Source organism: Trachemys scripta, chromosome 1, assembly GCF_013100865.1.
Source record: "Trachemys scripta elegans isolate TJP31775 chromosome 1, CAS_Tse_1.0, whole genome shotgun sequence".
NCBI classification, from domain to species: domain Eukaryota; kingdom Metazoa; phylum Chordata; order Testudines; family Emydidae; genus Trachemys; species Trachemys scripta.
This window is the reverse complement of record NC_048298.1, coordinates 296,863,474-296,881,516: the sequence shown is the minus strand read 5'-3', so window position 1 is coordinate 296,881,516 and position 18,043 is coordinate 296,863,474. Positions and strand designations below refer to the sequence as shown.

Sequence of the window (18,043 nt, the reverse complement as noted above, 5' to 3'; positions counted from 1 at the left end):
AAAATAGCCAATAAGAAGTTAGAAGAGGAAAGGAAAAGGTGTATTCCGTTCAAGTTCTTTTTCAATATTTGAGTTTTAAGCAATGTTGTTCATTTCCAAAAATTCTTAATCTCATGCACTTTTTCCACATGGTAATAAAAATAATGCATATAATTTAATTTAATCATTTAATATACCTTTGTTTTTTCACACATGCTTATATTCTATATAGAATGTCTTAAGTTTTGAGTATATGCCATGGGTTGGTGAGAGTGTCCAATTTTTTATGTGAATTAAGTCTATAATAAGTAAGCTGCTCTCTCACTTTCTGCATAAACATACCTGACACTTGCTCAGTTAATCAGAAACTGTAATTCAGTTAAAGTTATTTGCAGGTTCTAATGATCTGATTTATTAAGAGTTGTTCTAAGCTCCATAAAGGATATGAAACATTTTTCATGCTAATATTACAATTGATTGTAGTTCAATAAGGTTTTAAGTTAACCCAAAGTAAAATAATTGAAAGAAACTGCAGACAAACCTTGATAAAGACCAGACGAAATAGTGATGGTATTTCAGTTAGACTCCTACACATATTGTATTAATAATAATAAAAAGATGTTCAAAACCATGATCTTATTTCATAAGGTTTTTTTTTTTAAATGAGGTTATCAACCTCCTTTGTATTTATTCAGAAAAAGAAATTCATATAGATTGACTAGTTCAGCATAGTGAGTTTAAAGTTTTGAAGCTTTCATTGTATTAATGCCACAGACATAACTTAAAATAGTAAAGTTGAAATTAATCTTTTTTATGCATTAATAGGTCACAGTGATGGCAAAAAAATATAATTAGCGTATATTAAGAGGCAACCGAAGAGCACTGAAAAACCAGAGCATTTCCAACTAATTACTAGCCATACATCATTTATTACAGATTAGCTAAGGTCATGCACTTGGTGCCCCCAGTTACTGCATCCATACATGTGGTCATTGTTGCCATCAAGCTGCTGAACTTGATGGTTATATTTAATGAACTGAGACTAGACGATGAAGGAAAGTACTAAGAAGAGAAAATATAGACGGCATGTAGTCCATTCAGTTGAACAGTGACCTTTTTAACCTTGATGTATGCAGGAAGTATCTACTTGTATTTTAATAATTATGTTAAGCTTCTTTAATAGCATTTGATATAGATTGTATAGGGACAACCCATCTACAGCTGAAAAACATAGGCAACAGTTATTTCTTTCAAATTACAACACATTTTATCACTGGAGCTATGTGGGGGGGAAGAAGAGATGTGTGTTTTCCACAGTTACAAAAGCCACAGTTTTGTAATGCCTCTATCCCTCTAATTTGCTGTAGCAATCTGTACCCAATGTAACGACTGTATAATTTCTAAAAATCACTTTGAAATAAGAATAATGCATAGATGACTTGTGCCTCCCCAGACTGGGGGGGTGGGGCACAATCTAATGGGGAGGACACATGACCGCCCCACATGTCTCCTCTTCCCAGCGACCCTCCACACCCTGCACCCAGCCTGGGGCCAACACGCTCTCCCCACCCTATGTTACCTGCGGGGATGGAAAGGGGGCTTGTCTTTCTCTCACTGTGCCTGCCCCGCAGCATGTTTGGCTGCTCTCCCTGGTGGCCAGGCTGGGCAGGGAGTGGGACAGAGCCACTTCTTATGCAGCTAAAACCGGCCACTCCAGGTCACTGCTCTGTGCAACATGGCGACTGCCTGAGATAGAGCCTAGCTGAGGAGGCAGTGGTGGGACAGGGGCCAAGTGAGACGGAAACATGCTGGGTGGGGGAAGAGGGGACTCTGGCTCGCTCAGCTCCTGTCCCCAGCAGCCCTGCCTGAGCGGGGAGCAGAAGACGCCAGACTCTCTAATGCAGCTGCTGCACTGCACAGAGCAGTGACCCTGAGTGGCGGGCGTGAGAAGTGGCTGGTCCTGCTCCTTCCACTCCTTGCCCAGGCCTGGCTGCTGGGGACAGGGGCTGAGTGTACCAGGGGGTTGACACAGCAGGAGAAGAACAGAACCCCTCTTTCCCCACTCCACAGCAAGTCAAGCAGCAATCTTGGGAGGCACTTGACTCCGCATGCCCCCCCCCCCATGCATTGCCTATGGAATGATGCTTATTTCATTTAAAGAAGGGTAAGCTAGCAATTCAAGCATAAGATTGGGACTAAGGAGACATAGATTCTGTTCCTATCTGTGGCACAGAGTGACCTTTGGGGAAGCGATTCCACCACTTTCTGCCTTATTTTCTTATCTGTAAAATGGGGATACAATTTCCTTTCTCCCACCTTTTGCCTGGTTATTTAGACTGTGAGCCCTTTAGGGGAGAAAATGTCTGTTACCTGTGTGTTTGTACAGTGCCCAGCACAATGGGGCCACGATCTCAGCCTGGGCCTCTGAGTACTATCATAGCTAGAAGGGGTTGCACGCTTGATTGCTTCAGTAGGCCAAACTCATTGTACACACTACTGGCTCCTTGCATCCTTCAGTTCCCCTTCACAAGCTCCCTGTGTGTCTGCCTCCCTTTCCCTTCTATTTCAGTGACTCCCTGCAAATCCACTCCCCCCTCTCTCATGCCAGGGGCCCTGTATGTCCCCAATTCTCCAGTTCCTTCTGTATGAGGGTTTCCTATTCTCCATGCCAGTGACTCTCTGTACCTCCCATTCTCTCTTCTGCCCTATGCCAAGTGCTGTGTGTCCTCCCTGCCCCCATGGCAGGGTCTCTGTGTGCCCCACCAGTTCCCCCTCTGCTATATGCTAGAAGCTCTGTGCATCTCCCTCACTTTTCCTTTATTACTGCTCCTGTGTTAGCCCATCCATGTCTAGAGGGTTGCACACTTCATTGCTTTGTAGTATGGCCACTTAAACATTCCTGGAACACCAGACATTCTGCTATTCTGAGAATAATGTGAGCCCACTTCTGTCAGCATGGCCCACCCCTGCTGATGTGACTGCGCATGCGAGGTTATGCTGGACAGAGAGGTGCCATTTTGAAGAGTGTGCTGCCCTGCCCCTGCCAACATGACCCTTGCATTCATGGTGTGTGCAGGGTCACACCGGGGGGATGGGAGAGGGGCGGAACTGTACGCTCTTCGAAGTGGCATTCCTCTGTCCAATATTGGAGACATCCACATACAGTTTTGTTTCAGAACCAGATGGAAGAAACCACCCGATAAGAGGACTGTCCAGTTCAAAATTACTAATACCTGTCTCTTCCTAAGGAAGGAATGGAAAGGCGCCCCTAAGGAAGCACAACAAGGAATGACTCCCTTGATGATTAACTGTTCCGTTCATTCCCCCTGGGGCCCCTGGCTGTGGCCACTGTCAGAAGACAGGATACTGTGCTAGATGGACCTTTGGTCTGACCCAGTATGGCCGCTCTTATATTAAAACCAGACAAGTGGGCTTCCTATTCAAAAAAGAACAGGAGTACTTGTGGCACCTTAGAGTCTAACAAATTTATTAGAGCATAAGCTTTCGTGGACTACAGCCCACTTCTTCGGATCCTATTCAGTAGGCAGAGGCTCCTTGCATACCTCCACTCCCTGAACGAACACACACACACACACACACACACACACACACACACACACACACACACACACACACACACGCTTCCTGTGAACTGCCTTCCCTCCTCACCTGTTTTCATGTGTAAATGGTTAAATATTTACAATTTGTAATTTGTTAAATAACTTCCTTTTTTCTGTCTGGGAGATAAGTCATTCAGGGTGTCAACTTTTTAAAATATAGTGGGATGAGATGGGTGGGGGCAGTGTTATGATGAAAGGTGTTTAATAGCTGTCATCAACTGCCTTTGATCTATAGACAATTACAGTCCTGATTGGTGTGCTAACCAGATGTCAGGGGCTCTGGGTCCTTCAGTTCCCCAATCTGTTTTTTTTCTGTTTTTCGCCCAAATCAATACGGTACTACCTGAAATTTTGGAATTGATCAGACACAGTGTTCCAAAGTTGTTATATTACATCCAGACAAACAGATAAATGCTATGAAATAGAGTGTGGGGCCTTGCTTCACTAAGCCAATAATAATACAAGGAAGATTTTTCAAAGTTTGATTAAATTATGGTAACTTTTTATATTCTAAATAGCTACATTTGCATTGATATGGATTGTAAGTTAGGCAGGTATTGTATTGTTTGCACACTGCCTAATACAAAAGGATCCTGATACCCAATTACTAGCATAATAGAAATAATGAATAATAATTTTGACTTTCTGTCAGATAGTCTTGTTCTACTTTTGTTCCACACACCAAACTTTGTCCAGGTCAGTGAGAGCTCTGCCTATGACTTAACTACACCTCTACCCCGATATAACGCAACCCGATATAACACAAATTCTGATATAACGCGGTAAAGCAGTGCTCGGGGGGGTGGAGCTGCGCACTCCGGCGAATCAAAGCAAGTTCGATATAACACGGTTTCACCTATAATGCAGTAAGATTTTTTTGGCTCCTGAGGACAGCGTTATATCGGGGGAGAGGTGTACTATAAAATGCCTTTGGACTTCAGACATTTCTAATGTAATGAAACAAATGGGCATATTTGTTCTGTGTACAAAATATTTTCCAAATAGTTCACTCTGTTTATTTTTGAAAATGTATCAAAGGTATACAGAGGAATCACTGCAGAAGACCTAATTACTTATCTGATGTAGGTATCTTGTCTTTATTCTACTCAATTGTATGTGATGACTAGAAACATTTGTTCTCTTTTTAAAGGACAATTAATAGTTCAAGAAGTAATTTTTGAGAAAATTACTTTAGGAGGAATTCTTTTTTATAATTTATTTTGCCTAAATCACACACTATAAGACAAATATTTTAATTTTGAAAGGAAATATGTATATGTGGCAGAAATAGAATTTTGAATTCCAGTGAACCTAAGTGGATTTATATAGGTGCAAATAGTATATTCTGTCTTGAAATATTCAGAATATCCATGCTAATTGTGTTGATTTAGCTGTATGGGTTGGTCATCCTCTTTAGTTTTTCTTTGTCAGGTTTCACATAGTTGAAGTAGCCTGCAGGTGAAAAGTGTCCCATTAATCTTTTTGATCCCCTAGCACTTGAGCATAAGAATAGCTGATCAATTACATCAATTGTCTCCCTAAATGAGCTTTTCACATCTACATCTTATTTCATTAGTTAACTGTCTGCTCATAGAACTGATAAAATGGAATACTAGTGGCTTCTTACAGCTTGTTCTGTCTTACAATACAATAAGGATGGGGTGGTTAGCAAAGCGGGCACAAAAGAGTATTTATCCACTACCTGCAATAAATATACATGCTATTGTGTAGGAGTACTTCTGTCTCTAAGGGCTGTTTGTTGAAACCTACTTAAAACAAATCCATTTGCTGTTCAACTTTCCATTTAGTAACTAGTGCTATGAAGAAACTTTTTCTATATTTGACTTTTTTATTCAGCATCCTAGGAAGCGTGTCTGTGTCCCAAACCATTAAAATGAATGTATATCCTATTTAATTTTAAAATTTAAAACTACCATATTTAAAATTAACAAAATAAATTTGCCTTTCTCCTCCAATACCTATTGTATTTCAAATGGCCAATCCACTATTTAAAATGTATCTTTTACATGCAAAATGTGACACTGATTCTCTCCAAAAGGAAATCTACAGTTCTGAAGCTGCAAATAAATATGAACACATTATATTGTAATAATTATTCAGAGTTAAGTATAAAGTTCTGTATATTTAACTATGCTCATGTTGCTTTAATTTATAAATGATCTAAGAATTACGGATGACAAAATTCATTCTTCATTCTAAGTGCTGATTTTATTTTTACTGACACTGTAACTAAGGAAATGTATTTCTCCTTTACATCTTCAGCCCATATTTTGGGGAAAACAAAGTAATATTTAATTATATTAAGACATTTTAGTGGAAGCCTGTAGTTAATTGTATTATTTCAGAAGCACATTAAACAAATGACAGCTATTATGGCAATCGTATTTTCCTTAACTAAATATTTTATATTTTCAACTACATGAAGGGGAAGTTTCCAAAAGAAAATCTTAAACAAGGGTCTGATCCTGCAAAGACGAGAGTATGTGACTAAAGTTATTCATATACATAAGTCTATGTAGGTTCAGGCCTCCAAAGATGATTGTGGTATATTCACAATGTATTTCTATATGAAGTTTTCTTGGGTAAGACTGCTTTCTACTAGTCATTAACATGCGCTAACCCTAAAAAAATTATTTTAAATATAAAATATGATTAAATACAAAACTCTAACCTACACATTACAATGATGATTCCAAACAATTGTGTGCTGCTTTCTGTACATTTATTTATATCTGACTCAAAAGTTCTCAAGGCCGTTTTCACTTCAAACTTGTTTCAGTAAATTTGAATGCTTGAAAATACCCATGTTGCATTGGTTTTAAGGAAATAAATTCAGTTTTATAGAATGTATAAAACCACGGAGTTTTGACAGCTTGATATATGTAACCTTTTTAATTCACTTTTGATTGTTTGTTTATTGCAGGCCTTGTGTGTATGAAGTCGAGTACTTCTGTGGTTGAACTTGTTATGCTGCTTTGTTCACAGGTAAGACATTTTTTGGCTTTAATTGTATTAGTTTCTTCACACAGTGACATATTACTAAATTTTGAGTTTGTTATTCTTGCTTATTTTTTTTCTTTCATTCTTTCTATTTGAATATGATGCAAATACAAATGCCATTTCTCACATCTTTCTGTAAAGTGTGATTTCTTGGTACATGTTGTAGAGCAACAGTACATTCATATTGACATGCAAAGTAATATTTTGTAAAGAGTTATTTGTAAAATATATATGCATATACATTATATATTTTATCCTGTTATGCAGAATTTTTGGTCATAATTTCACATGAGACTTCCATTTTCCTGAATTAGTTATTTTTAAAACGTTATTATGTAATAACATTAACTTTCACCTCTAGGATACATGATGTAAGTTATTGCACATTTGATGTAAGCTTTCAGTCAGTATTTAAAAAGCTGGGTAAAATGGTTATTAATGATCCCTCAGATGCTTGGATTTTTTTTTTAATTTTCCATTTTTCCAATATCATACATTCAAATTATTTAACATAATTGAGTGTTTCTGTGAGAAATCTAAAAAGATGAAAAAACAGATTACAAAATCATTAAAAATATTTTGAAACTGAAATAACTACTCCTGGTGCTTTTGATAATTCACCCCTGGATTTTAATTAAATTTAAAATGTGTTACTGGCTAGATTTCATACATACCTGTCATCTTGTAAAATATAGTTGTATTAAAGAATCAACAAATATTCCTTGGTTTCTTTAGTTTTCTACAGCAAATATGTATTACCCTAATAGATCCCCAATCCCAAACAGCTTCTAAATTTTCTCCAAAGATTTAATTATTTCATATTATTTAACAAATGCACACACACAATTGCGTAAATAACAATTACATTCATACAGAGTAGTGTGTAAAATGAGGTGCCTGTATATATCTCACACACATACACACACACACACACACACACACACACACACACAGCACTATTACTAAGCTTGTACTTGCTCTTAGTTTGTATTGTAGAATCCACTGTGCATATGTGAAATATGCCCAAACAATGAGTACAGTATCTAGTGACAGTATAAGTGAAGACTGGTCAAACGTACAGAGAGCTAAAAATTAGTAATATTTACAACTGAATGTAGCTGCTTTTTTTCAACTTACCTGCTGTTTGCCAGTCCGTAGGTTACGTTTCTTCAAGCCTGTACCCATAAGGAAATCATTAGATCTTGTTTTTCTTTTAGCCAAGATGGATATTGGTTAGGGAGAAGTTAAAGAAAAATACATCACTGGCAGGAATCCTCAGTGGGGTTTGAACTTCAAACCTTCTCCTGCAGGGCACTTGAAAAATTTGTTACCTAATGGTTAAGTCCTGGGTTCAAGGGAAATTCCAAAAGATCCATTAAGGACTTTGAGTTTCATGTCATGCTGCTTTTTTTTAACAGCTTTTGAAGCCTTTACTTGAGGGAAGGAATAACTTACAATGCCTTCTCCCTTAGTCTTTGGTTTTACTGCAAATCACAGGAATAAAGTGGAATGTAGCATTAGGGTCTAGTGTCTTTGATGGCCTCATCATCTAATCATAGGTTTAACATTACTCATTTGCTGGCTCCAGGAATTCCTGCCATTAAGGGCCCTAGAGATGAAACTTTGCCTCAAATATTGATTGAAAGGAAGAGTGAGAAATTTAAGCTCTTTCTGCAATGCTTTTTCTTTAGACTTCTTAGTGAAGCTATTAACAAATGTAGCTAAATCAATTTGCTATTTTTATGTATTTTAGAAAAGTTATTTAATGATTCAAAATATATAACTGTCCAGTTTTTAAAAGTGAAAAAGGATGTACACAGATTTAGAAAAATTAGAATTATTTATTCAGTTTCTATTTTACCAAAAATTGTAATGCTTTTGTTTAAACAAGCTTTCTTCTCTCTACCCAATCACCCACATAAAGAAGAGTTTTTACTGTGTGTCCCCCAAACCTGACATATCTGAGCATTTAAGGATTGTTCCCTTTGCATCCCTATTAAGAAGATTTAGAACCCCATTGTCACTAGGCAATTCTGAGATTGCTGTTGTAACATTACATTGTTGCCTTCTGACAGACTGGTATGAAATGTTCCGATAGGAATTGGTCAACAGGGGGTTCTAACGTAGAGGTGCAACTCTTCTTCCTTCTTCTTTATCAAGCCTGAATATATTACTTCTACAATGAATCTAACCAGCATGGTCCCAGAACATTGTATGATACCAAGTAGTGCCACCAGACTTGCAGTCGCAATATTTTATATAAAGTAATTTAATAAACTTGCTTTTCTGTTTAATTTTAAAACTAGCTGTCAAAAAGGTATGCTAAATAAATATTAAATAATTTGAATATGAAGAAAATAGTTGAAAATATTGGCTAAGAGGAGAGAGACTTTGAGAAACTACATATATGGAGATAGTGTGGTTCTCTGTGTAGGCTACAAAACTGGGAGTCGGGAGACTTGGGTTCCATTCTTAATGCTGCCACTGATTTTTATATTAAATGAGGATAATGGTACCTGCCCTTCTCCATAAGATGATTTGAGAAATACAGATTGGAAGCACTATATGTTTTGTGTACTTTTTAAATATTTATGTTGTAACTAAGGCTTTTTTGATAACATGAGCAAATCTTTATTTAAAATGGGTGTTCAAAATGTATTCCATTCTCCCAATTACTTGTAGAAGTTTGCCGTGTGTATTTTTGTCTTTCAAAAGACAGATGATGATCTAGAAATCTTTGAAAAGTAAGATTTTGTTTGCATAGAACAGGGTAACTTTAGACATTGAAAAAGGAAAGGGAAATGCAAAGTTTGTTTTCCTTTCATTTGCTACAGCAAATTAGATGCTTTTATGCTCTTATGTTAGAAATTCCATGTTAACGACTACAGATTAGCGAGGATGTCAGAATTTTTTTTCTTATCTGAGCTCCTGAATAAACTTAACATTGCCAGTGGCTCACGTCCAAGGTATGGTCTAAATTTACATGAAATATCACATTACAAATGTCTGAAGGTACATGTCATGGATAATTCATTTCATATGGGTAGCCTTTTAGACTGAAGGATATGCAATCAAGTCCATTCCCCCAAAGGAATTTTGAGTCTCTGTGAAAAATACATTTTAAGCTTTAAGTAACTTCTATAAGTATAGTGCATCATTTGGTTTTAATAATTGTTTTCTCTTCTCTATATATTTGGTATATCTTTCTCTATTTTTTTTTTCTTTTAACAAGCCATAACAACACCCATTTCATTAGACTAAAAACTAAATTAATTTTAGGTTTATTTTCTTTTTATATTTACATAGAACACAAATGGTTCTTCAAATATATATATTTTTTTTTCTGGAAAATTGGTAATATGTAATGACTTGCATGTTATATAAAGCAGGCATCTTCATGCTGAATGCAGTATATTTTCTTGTAAAAATTATGAAGATGTGTTATTTTTGACAAGATCTGTACTTGATTATAGTCTTTGTTCCCCATAGCCTAGTGCTATATGTCACAGCTGTGATGCTGCTTTGAGTGGCAGATTTCTCAAACCATGCAATTTTTTAAAAAAGTGCTTCACATTGGTTTTTTCATTATATTTTCTTCTTTGGTATGTAGCAGATTTAGATTTCAATATTTTTTCCAATCTTTTTTCAATACTACAATAGCTTCTAATTATTCCCAGATTTCTTTTAAAGTTTCCCCTCTTCAGAAGTACAGCTTCTGCATAAATTGAGTGATTTTATCCCATAGGATTCTTCAAGTTTTTATAATAAGGCCTTATCAGATATCACTTACATTTTTCTGTACCTTATCTGTCAACAAGAGAGGTTTATTTTCTTAAATACTAAGACATTATTTTTTATTTAAAATACATTACTAATTAACCTGTTTAAAAGTATAAAGTAACAAATTGAAATTCTTAATAGCTAGCAAACTTCAGTATTTGGCAGTTTTGAAGTTGTTTCATTTATTCTCCTGATTAACTAAAAGGGATTTTTTCCACTGTGCTTTAAGTTTAATCAGGATCATAACCCAAGGGTCTGCAAAGGAAGCATTTTAAGAGCAACTAGTGTTGCAAGGAAAAGATCTGTTCCTGATTCCTTTTCTTAAGGAAAGACTTGGATTTTAGACATTACACGTTGCATATAAGATCTCCCAAGAGACGCCATCTGGGGAATTATGAGGGAAATTTCACATATAACGAGCAAAAATGATTTACTTATAATTAACAAATAAAACTTCTTATGAGACTCTCATAGAGATGAGAACATTTCAAAACTTCAGTCTTGCAGTACAAGTGTAAATAGGTTTTGAAAATAGTTTGAGAAGCTGTGGAACTGTAAATGGTTTACAAAAATGAAATTTTGCCAGATTACGTTGATAGTATTAGAGAGAGAATGAATTACAGAAATAGTGGACAAATTACACGTAGTAGATGCAAACACTGGAGTGAATGTACAGTAAAGCAGATATGAGCTTTTCAGTGCATTATGGTTTCAAAAGTCAAAATAATATTGGGCAGTGTACACAAAGTGGATTGGAGAATTTATAGCCACTCTCTATGACTATGGTGAGATCTCACTTAGAATACTATGTTTATCTGTGGTCACTTTAACACTAAAAGATGTAGGAATGTTGGAGGAAATGTATCTAAAAACAACAAAAATTCTTAAGTAAGAATGATTGATGTAGGGCTTTGGCTATTCAAAAAAACTGCATTGGTTTTATTCAGGTATCAGTTAAACTGATTTAGTTAAATGGTGCAAATCCTGGTGTGGAAACTCTTATTTCAGTTTGAGAGTGGTTTATTTTGGTTTAGCTTAAGTCAGTTAGGAACAGGTTTAAGATAAACCCAGGTAAGCCAGTCTTAAAGCAAAATTAGAGTGTCCACACAGGTATTTGCATTCTATATCAATTTAAAAACAGATTTAAATTGGTGCAATTTTCTGATATAAATACTTCTTTTAAACTTATAAGGGTTTAACTCCAGACCTTTAAACACTTAAGCATGTAACACTGCTCTACAGCCAAAATGCTTCTGAAATAAATGTAGTCAAACTTTACTAATTCTGGGTCACTGAGAACGAAAATGATGCTTAAAATTGTTGATTGGCTCTAGTTTTCAAGATATGCTATTGGGTCAGTATATACGACCCTTGACTTGGGAATGGTGGAGGATAAGTGAGTTATAAAGGGAAGGGATCTCAATTTAAACCAGAAATGACTAAAATACATCTTTGACTGGATCTATGAATAAATCTATGACTGGGTTTGGACAGGACTTGCTTTTTAGGCAAAACAATGAATGATGCAATCTGAAGCTGGTATTGCGTCATACATGATATGAATTGCATCATGTTACTCCTAGAAGTCATGGATGATGAAATCCTAATGAAGCTTACATCGCTATGCTGAACAAATTTCCCTATATCAGCTCTAGAAATCATACAGTGTCGTGCTCTCTTATTTGTCAGTGTTTGATTTTGCAAAGGGACACATTTCTGTTTAGCCAAAGTGAGCAGAGATGCCTCGTACTTGTGTGAACAGTGCAGTTAACTTCTGCCATGTTTGTGGTGAAGTGACTTTTGCATCACAAAAGCGCAGTATAACCACTATGGTTAAGAAAGCCTATCACCTTTATTTTGGCTGCAAAATTGGAGATCAGGACAAGAGGTGGGCCCCACACATATGCTGCAACACTTGTGCAACAAATCTTTGCCAGTGGTTGAACAGGAAAAGGAAAACTATGCTTTTTGCAGTGCCAATGATTTGGAGAGAGCCAACAGATCATACCAGCAATTGTTACTTCTGCATGGTGCCTCCAGTTGGGAAAGGTGTGTCAAAGAAGAAAAAGTGGACTGTGCATTATCCAAACATTCCATCAGCTATACGCCCAGTACCCCACGGAGAAGGACTGCCGGTTCCTGATGCACCAGAATCATTCTCACTTGAGTCAGATGAGGAAGAGGATGAAACTTCTGGTCCTGAACCATCAATGTCACAGGACCCATGTTTTCTCCCATCCTCCTCCTCTGAACCACACCTCATAACACAAGGTGAACTGAATGACCTTGTCAGGGATTTGGAACTACCCAAGAGTAAGGCAGAGCTGTTGGGCTCCAGACTCCAGCAGTGGAATCTCCTGGCAGGTGATGTTAGGGTTTCCATGTTCCGTGACCGTCAAAAGGATCTTGTCCCATTCTTCTTCATGGAAAGTGATCTTGTAGCCTGCAACAACATCGATGGTGTAATGGCAGCCCTCAACATCGTTCATGATCCAGATGGGTGGAGACTGTTCATTGATTCATCGAAGACGAGTCTTAAAGCTGTTTTACTGCATAATGGCAATGTTTTGCCATCAATTCCAGTTGGTCATGCAGTCCATATGAAGGAAACCTATGACAACATGAAACAACTTTTGAGGTGCATAAACTATGACGAACATCAGTGGCAGCTTTGTGGCGATTTGAAGGTTGTTGCTCTCTTGCTTGGTCTGCAGACTGGATACACAAAGTACTGCTGTTTTCTCTGCGAATGGGTTAGTCGTGCAAGAGATTCCCACTACATCAAGAAAGATTGGCCACTCCAACAGTCATTGGAGCCTGGGAGGAAAAGTGTTCAGTATCCACCACTTGTTGAATCAAGGAAGATTTTGTTACCACCCTTACACATCAAGCTGGGTCTGATGAAGAACTTTGTCAAGGGCATTGACAAAACACAAGCAGCTTTCAAGTACCTCCGTGGAAAATTTCCAAGGTTAAGTGAAGCTAAGCTAAAGGAAGGTGTCTTTGTTGGTCCTTAGATTCGTGAACTTCTTCGAGATGATGCATTTGACCATGCACTGCGTGGCAAGGAAAAGACGGCATGGAAAGCGTTCCAGTTAGTGGCAATAAATTTTCTCGGAAACAACAAGGCAGACACCTACAGGTTGTTGGTGGAAAACCTCCTCAAGGCATACAAAAGCCTTGGTTGCAACATGTCACTAAAGAGACATTTTTTGCACTCTCATCTAGATTTTTTTCCACCAAACTGCGGAGCAGTGAGCAACGAGCATGGCGAGTGATTTCACCAGGACATTGCAACAATGGAGAAATGCTATCAGGGCAAATGGAGCCCATCAATGCTTGCAGACTATTGCTGGTCAGTGACAAGAGATGCTCCATTTAATGAAAACAAGAGACAAGCCACGAAGCGCTGAGTAGACACTGAATAGGACTAAACTATGTACATAATAGTTTTTTGCCTTTTGTTTCATAATACATTTTATTTATATAACCCTTTTGCTGATATTTAAAGTGTTACATAAACAGGACAGGTGAAATATTATCATGTAAAGCAACCATAAACACATGAAAAGACCTAGGTTTACAATTTATGATTAAAACTCTACTATCTACACAATATACATAGACATAAAATGTAAAAACGTAAATATCTTAGAAACAGTAGCCAATCAGTTGTTTTAATTGTCATATTTGAATTCAGCACATCAAAATACATAATAAATAGCACATTTTATCTCTGAAGCAGATTTCTTCTCAAAAATTGTATATCAGTGTAATTAATTACAGCATGTGACAGTCCTGCAAACACTTAGACATGTGCTTCACTTTAAGCACATGAGTAATTCCACTGACTTCAAATCAAGCACATGCTTAAGTGTTTGCAGGATTCGATTTAAATGTGTATAATTTGGACAGGACTGTAACATGAAAACCATTTACAAATATTTGAAGCATGTAAACATCAAGGAGGGGAGAGGAATTTGTTTGGCATTCTACAAGAGGCAATAATTGAAGCTAATGGTTTGTAATTAAGAATCTATACATTTAGGCTGCTGTGTATAAGGATGATCCTCCTAATAGTGACATCTGTTAGGCTGCAGTATTCTTCCAAAATAAACAGTCCATTTTTATTATTTATTTATTTACTCTATATTCTGTACAAAGGTGTGCCTGTCCTTTACTCTTTGTGCTCCTTGAGGCATTTTAAAGATTCAGTTGTACAAGTAGAATATTCCAGGAAGTCACAAACATAACTTTGAATATGGATCTTGGGTCGGTGATGGGATCTTTGTTGTCTCTGAAGTGCAAGATGTATCTGCTCCTCATAAACCATTTGACAACCTCCAGTTACTACAAACAACCTGAGTTGTTACTGCACAATTCTTCCAATCACTGCCTGACATCCTATAGGTTCTGGTTTTCCAAGGGGTCCCCTAGGAATGGTTCTCCTGTTACAAGTCCTTCTTTCCTGAGGAACTGGAACACCAAGATGGGTGCAAAATCCAAACTCAGTGATTTCCCTATAAGGGTATCAAGATCCTTGAAGGGGTGTGTTGGAGTGGACAAACACTACAGTGGACCAGAACAGGCAGAGACTGAAGCTGGGACCCACTCTGCAATATTAAGCCTGACATGAATAAAAAAGTAAAGCCACCCCCAGAGCCAGACTGCCCTTGTAGAGAGCTATTGGGTCTGAACATGTTTTAAGTAGGGGCTCGTTTTATTTATTTTAAATGGAAGTGTTAGACATCGTCGGAACCTGTCCCTTGTTACTGCTAATGACACCAGGCAGAAAGATTACACTTGGAGTGGGGATGTGGGAGGTAACCAATGTAGGAACCCTTTGAGACAACTTCTCTCACCTATGTGTCCTGAAAGGATGTGGCTCAAATCCAGTGAAGTGCTCCAGGGGAAAAATGCTGGACTGTTCTCAGCTAAGTAGGTCAGTTAAGATGGGTTAGCAGAGCAGAGGGGGATAGATGGTTGTAGTTCAGTCTTCAGGTTCTGGATCAGACCTGAAAGGGGGTGGAGGACAATCTATAAAAACAAGAGGCTGCTTTGACACCAGAAAGAGTTAGGGGAGGAGCTGGAAGAGAAGAGAAGTGGAAGAACTTTCTTTGGGACCTCATTTGAAAGTAAGTATAGGGAGAGGAGGGTATGGGCCAGATTCAGATGATGTCTAGGTCTCACATTTAAAATAAATAAATGAGCCACTGTTTAAAACTTGTCCACTCTCAGGGTTTAGGGTCTCAAAATGTATATCCCCTGGTGACTTTTATAGGTGTTTATTCCCTACTTGAAAACACAGAGGAATTCTTCGGAATAGGAAACCACATATACTTTATATTTGGAAAAGCACGATAAATACCTATTTACATAATACAATGAAGTTACTAAAACCCCAGCAGTGTTGGGGAGGGAACGGTTGACTCCAAAGTTCCAGTTATTAATTGCCTGGCTTAATGAGACCCAAAACTGTTGTTCACAAAATAGTTCTCACCCATCTAAATCTCTGTCATGAATCCAGTTAGAATCCAGCTACGAAGATGCTTTCCTTAACCTGTCTGCTGCAGCACAGCGGTGTCCTCACTAACAGGTCTTGCCCCACTGCACCAGAACCAGGCAGCCACAGATCAAAGTCAGCTCCACCCAGCTCAGCTGCTGCAGAGTTCTGATTCAACAGTCATCTCCACATAGGGTCCAGAATATTTGTATAAGAAACCCAAAGCAAAACAAGACAAAGTCTATTCAGAATGTTTGGTCACTGTGACAGAATTTCTGGTTTGTTAGTTGAATTTGGGCTCACTACCCAGTGTTCACAAGCTGTTTTGTCAGGATGACACACTTTTCCAAGATTATATCTTTCACAATCTCTCACCCATACATAAATATATTTACATGCACTATTTAATATCCTTTCCAAAACCAGATCAAAAACTCCAAAACAATAAAGTATAGTGCACTGTACAGATCGGCACTAGATTGAATTATAGTATGTAAATTAATCTTGGCAGAGCTAGTTCTTCCCTTCTATAGAGGAAGCAGAGAGCTTCTTTTCCCTTTAAGCATTTTATCTCTCTCAGGCTTACGCAAATACCTGGGCCTTGCACTCTAAAATTCAGGATCCACTGGAAAGAGTAATTTGCCTGGTCTAACCGCAAGCAAGAGGAGTGAGACTTTCCTCCCATTAAATCCTTTCATGGTAGGAATGTCTTCTGGCCCATCCTCGACCTCCATCTCCTGAACATCTTCCTCTGTTAATGTAAGTTTCAGAGTTTATTCGTTTCTTCATACTGGCCAATTTCCTTTGCTAGATTGTTCTGTGGGACACCTGCCTGTACATCCCCACACCCCTGGCACTGTCACTTTCTCTGATTTGCCCTCAGTGATCAGCACTCTCTTGTCTTTGGTCTCTCATTCATACGTGGGTCTTCATGAAGATCCTGGTTGTTCCAGGGGCCAGTTTTTATCTGGAAGGGATATACCTCTATGCCTATCTCAATGACATCCTGATCTGGGCATCCTCTATCCCCCTGCTGGACCAGTCCTAAAAGAGAAAGCTACATTACCTTCTATCCCTTCACTTCCTAATCTGTCAAGCTATTTCTCACTGACTGCCCTGTCAGAACATTTGTATTTGTGAATGGTCTTAGATACCAGAGTGGCAAAGGCTCATACTGGATATATCCTGCGAAGACCTTACAAGTGGGAAACAGCCACGTGGTACATCCTGAAGAGTGGAGAGAGCTAGCTGGTTCCAGGAGGACAGAATGCATGTAGTCTCGCCTATTAGCTCTCACTCTCCACCTCACAAGTGTAGTCTGCTACACTTCAGAAAATCCTGACTTACAAAGGTTAATGTTAATTGTGCAGCCATGTAAACCAGATAAAATCTTGAAATTGTGGAGATGCACAATCGTTCCATAGTGGAAATTAGAGTTAATAATCTATCATTTAAATTTGTCAATTTTTCCAGAGTATAATTGCAGACTCCATGAGAAATGGTTCTCTGTGCTTCAAAGGGAGACAGAAAAAGCTGAACATGAGTTTCTCTGCAGGTCAAGGAGATAGAAGGCGGCTGAGGCCTTAGTCTCCCCAGACTGTAGCCAGTGAATTCTAATGTAACCCCCCCACACACACCCCGGATGGTATCTTTGTGCCATCTATAAAAAAGGTCTCACTTGAAAAATGGGATTCATATAGATTTCACTTCAAAAATTCCTAACTCTCTTTCATTGCTGTGATTTACCCAATATCCCAAGAGGTCCCCATATTTGCTGGTTGCCTTCCAGAAGCATGTTGTCAGTCATTCTGGAACTCATTTATTATGAGTGTAGGCAAGTACAAGGAGCTGTCTTTGATAAGAGTCCTAAAATTGGTTCAAAATTTACATGGAGGACTAGCCCACATGTAACCCCGTGTCTTTTCTTCTCTTCTTGCTCATCAGCAGCTAGCTGCAGAACCTGGAAAAATAATTGCTCAGGTCCATATTTTTCTATCTTATGTCTACCCTAACAGTAGGAATGAGTGTGAGGAGAGGGGATGGCGGAGGGTAAAGGTAATGGTAGGGAGTTGGAGTGCTTAGATCCTAATCCTCACTCTGATCAGTATTGACAAGTTTGTTTAGGCTTCATTCCCTCTCC

General features: G+C 38.0%; 1 protein-coding gene across 14 annotated transcripts in view; it reads left to right on the top strand.

Annotated features, from left to right (window-relative positions):
* The window catches only part of NBEA (neurobeachin), an 834,265-nt gene that overhangs the window by 413,990 nt on the left and 402,232 nt on the right, over positions 1–18,043 (top strand). For all 14 annotated transcript variants that reach the window (XM_034758618.1, XM_034758629.1, XM_034758620.1 and 11 more), the window contains one exon: positions 6,544–6,605. In XM_034758618.1, coding sequence (XP_034614509.1) covers positions 6,544–6,605 — 62 coding nt within the window. The remainder of the gene's footprint in view (positions 1–6,543; positions 6,606–18,043) is intronic.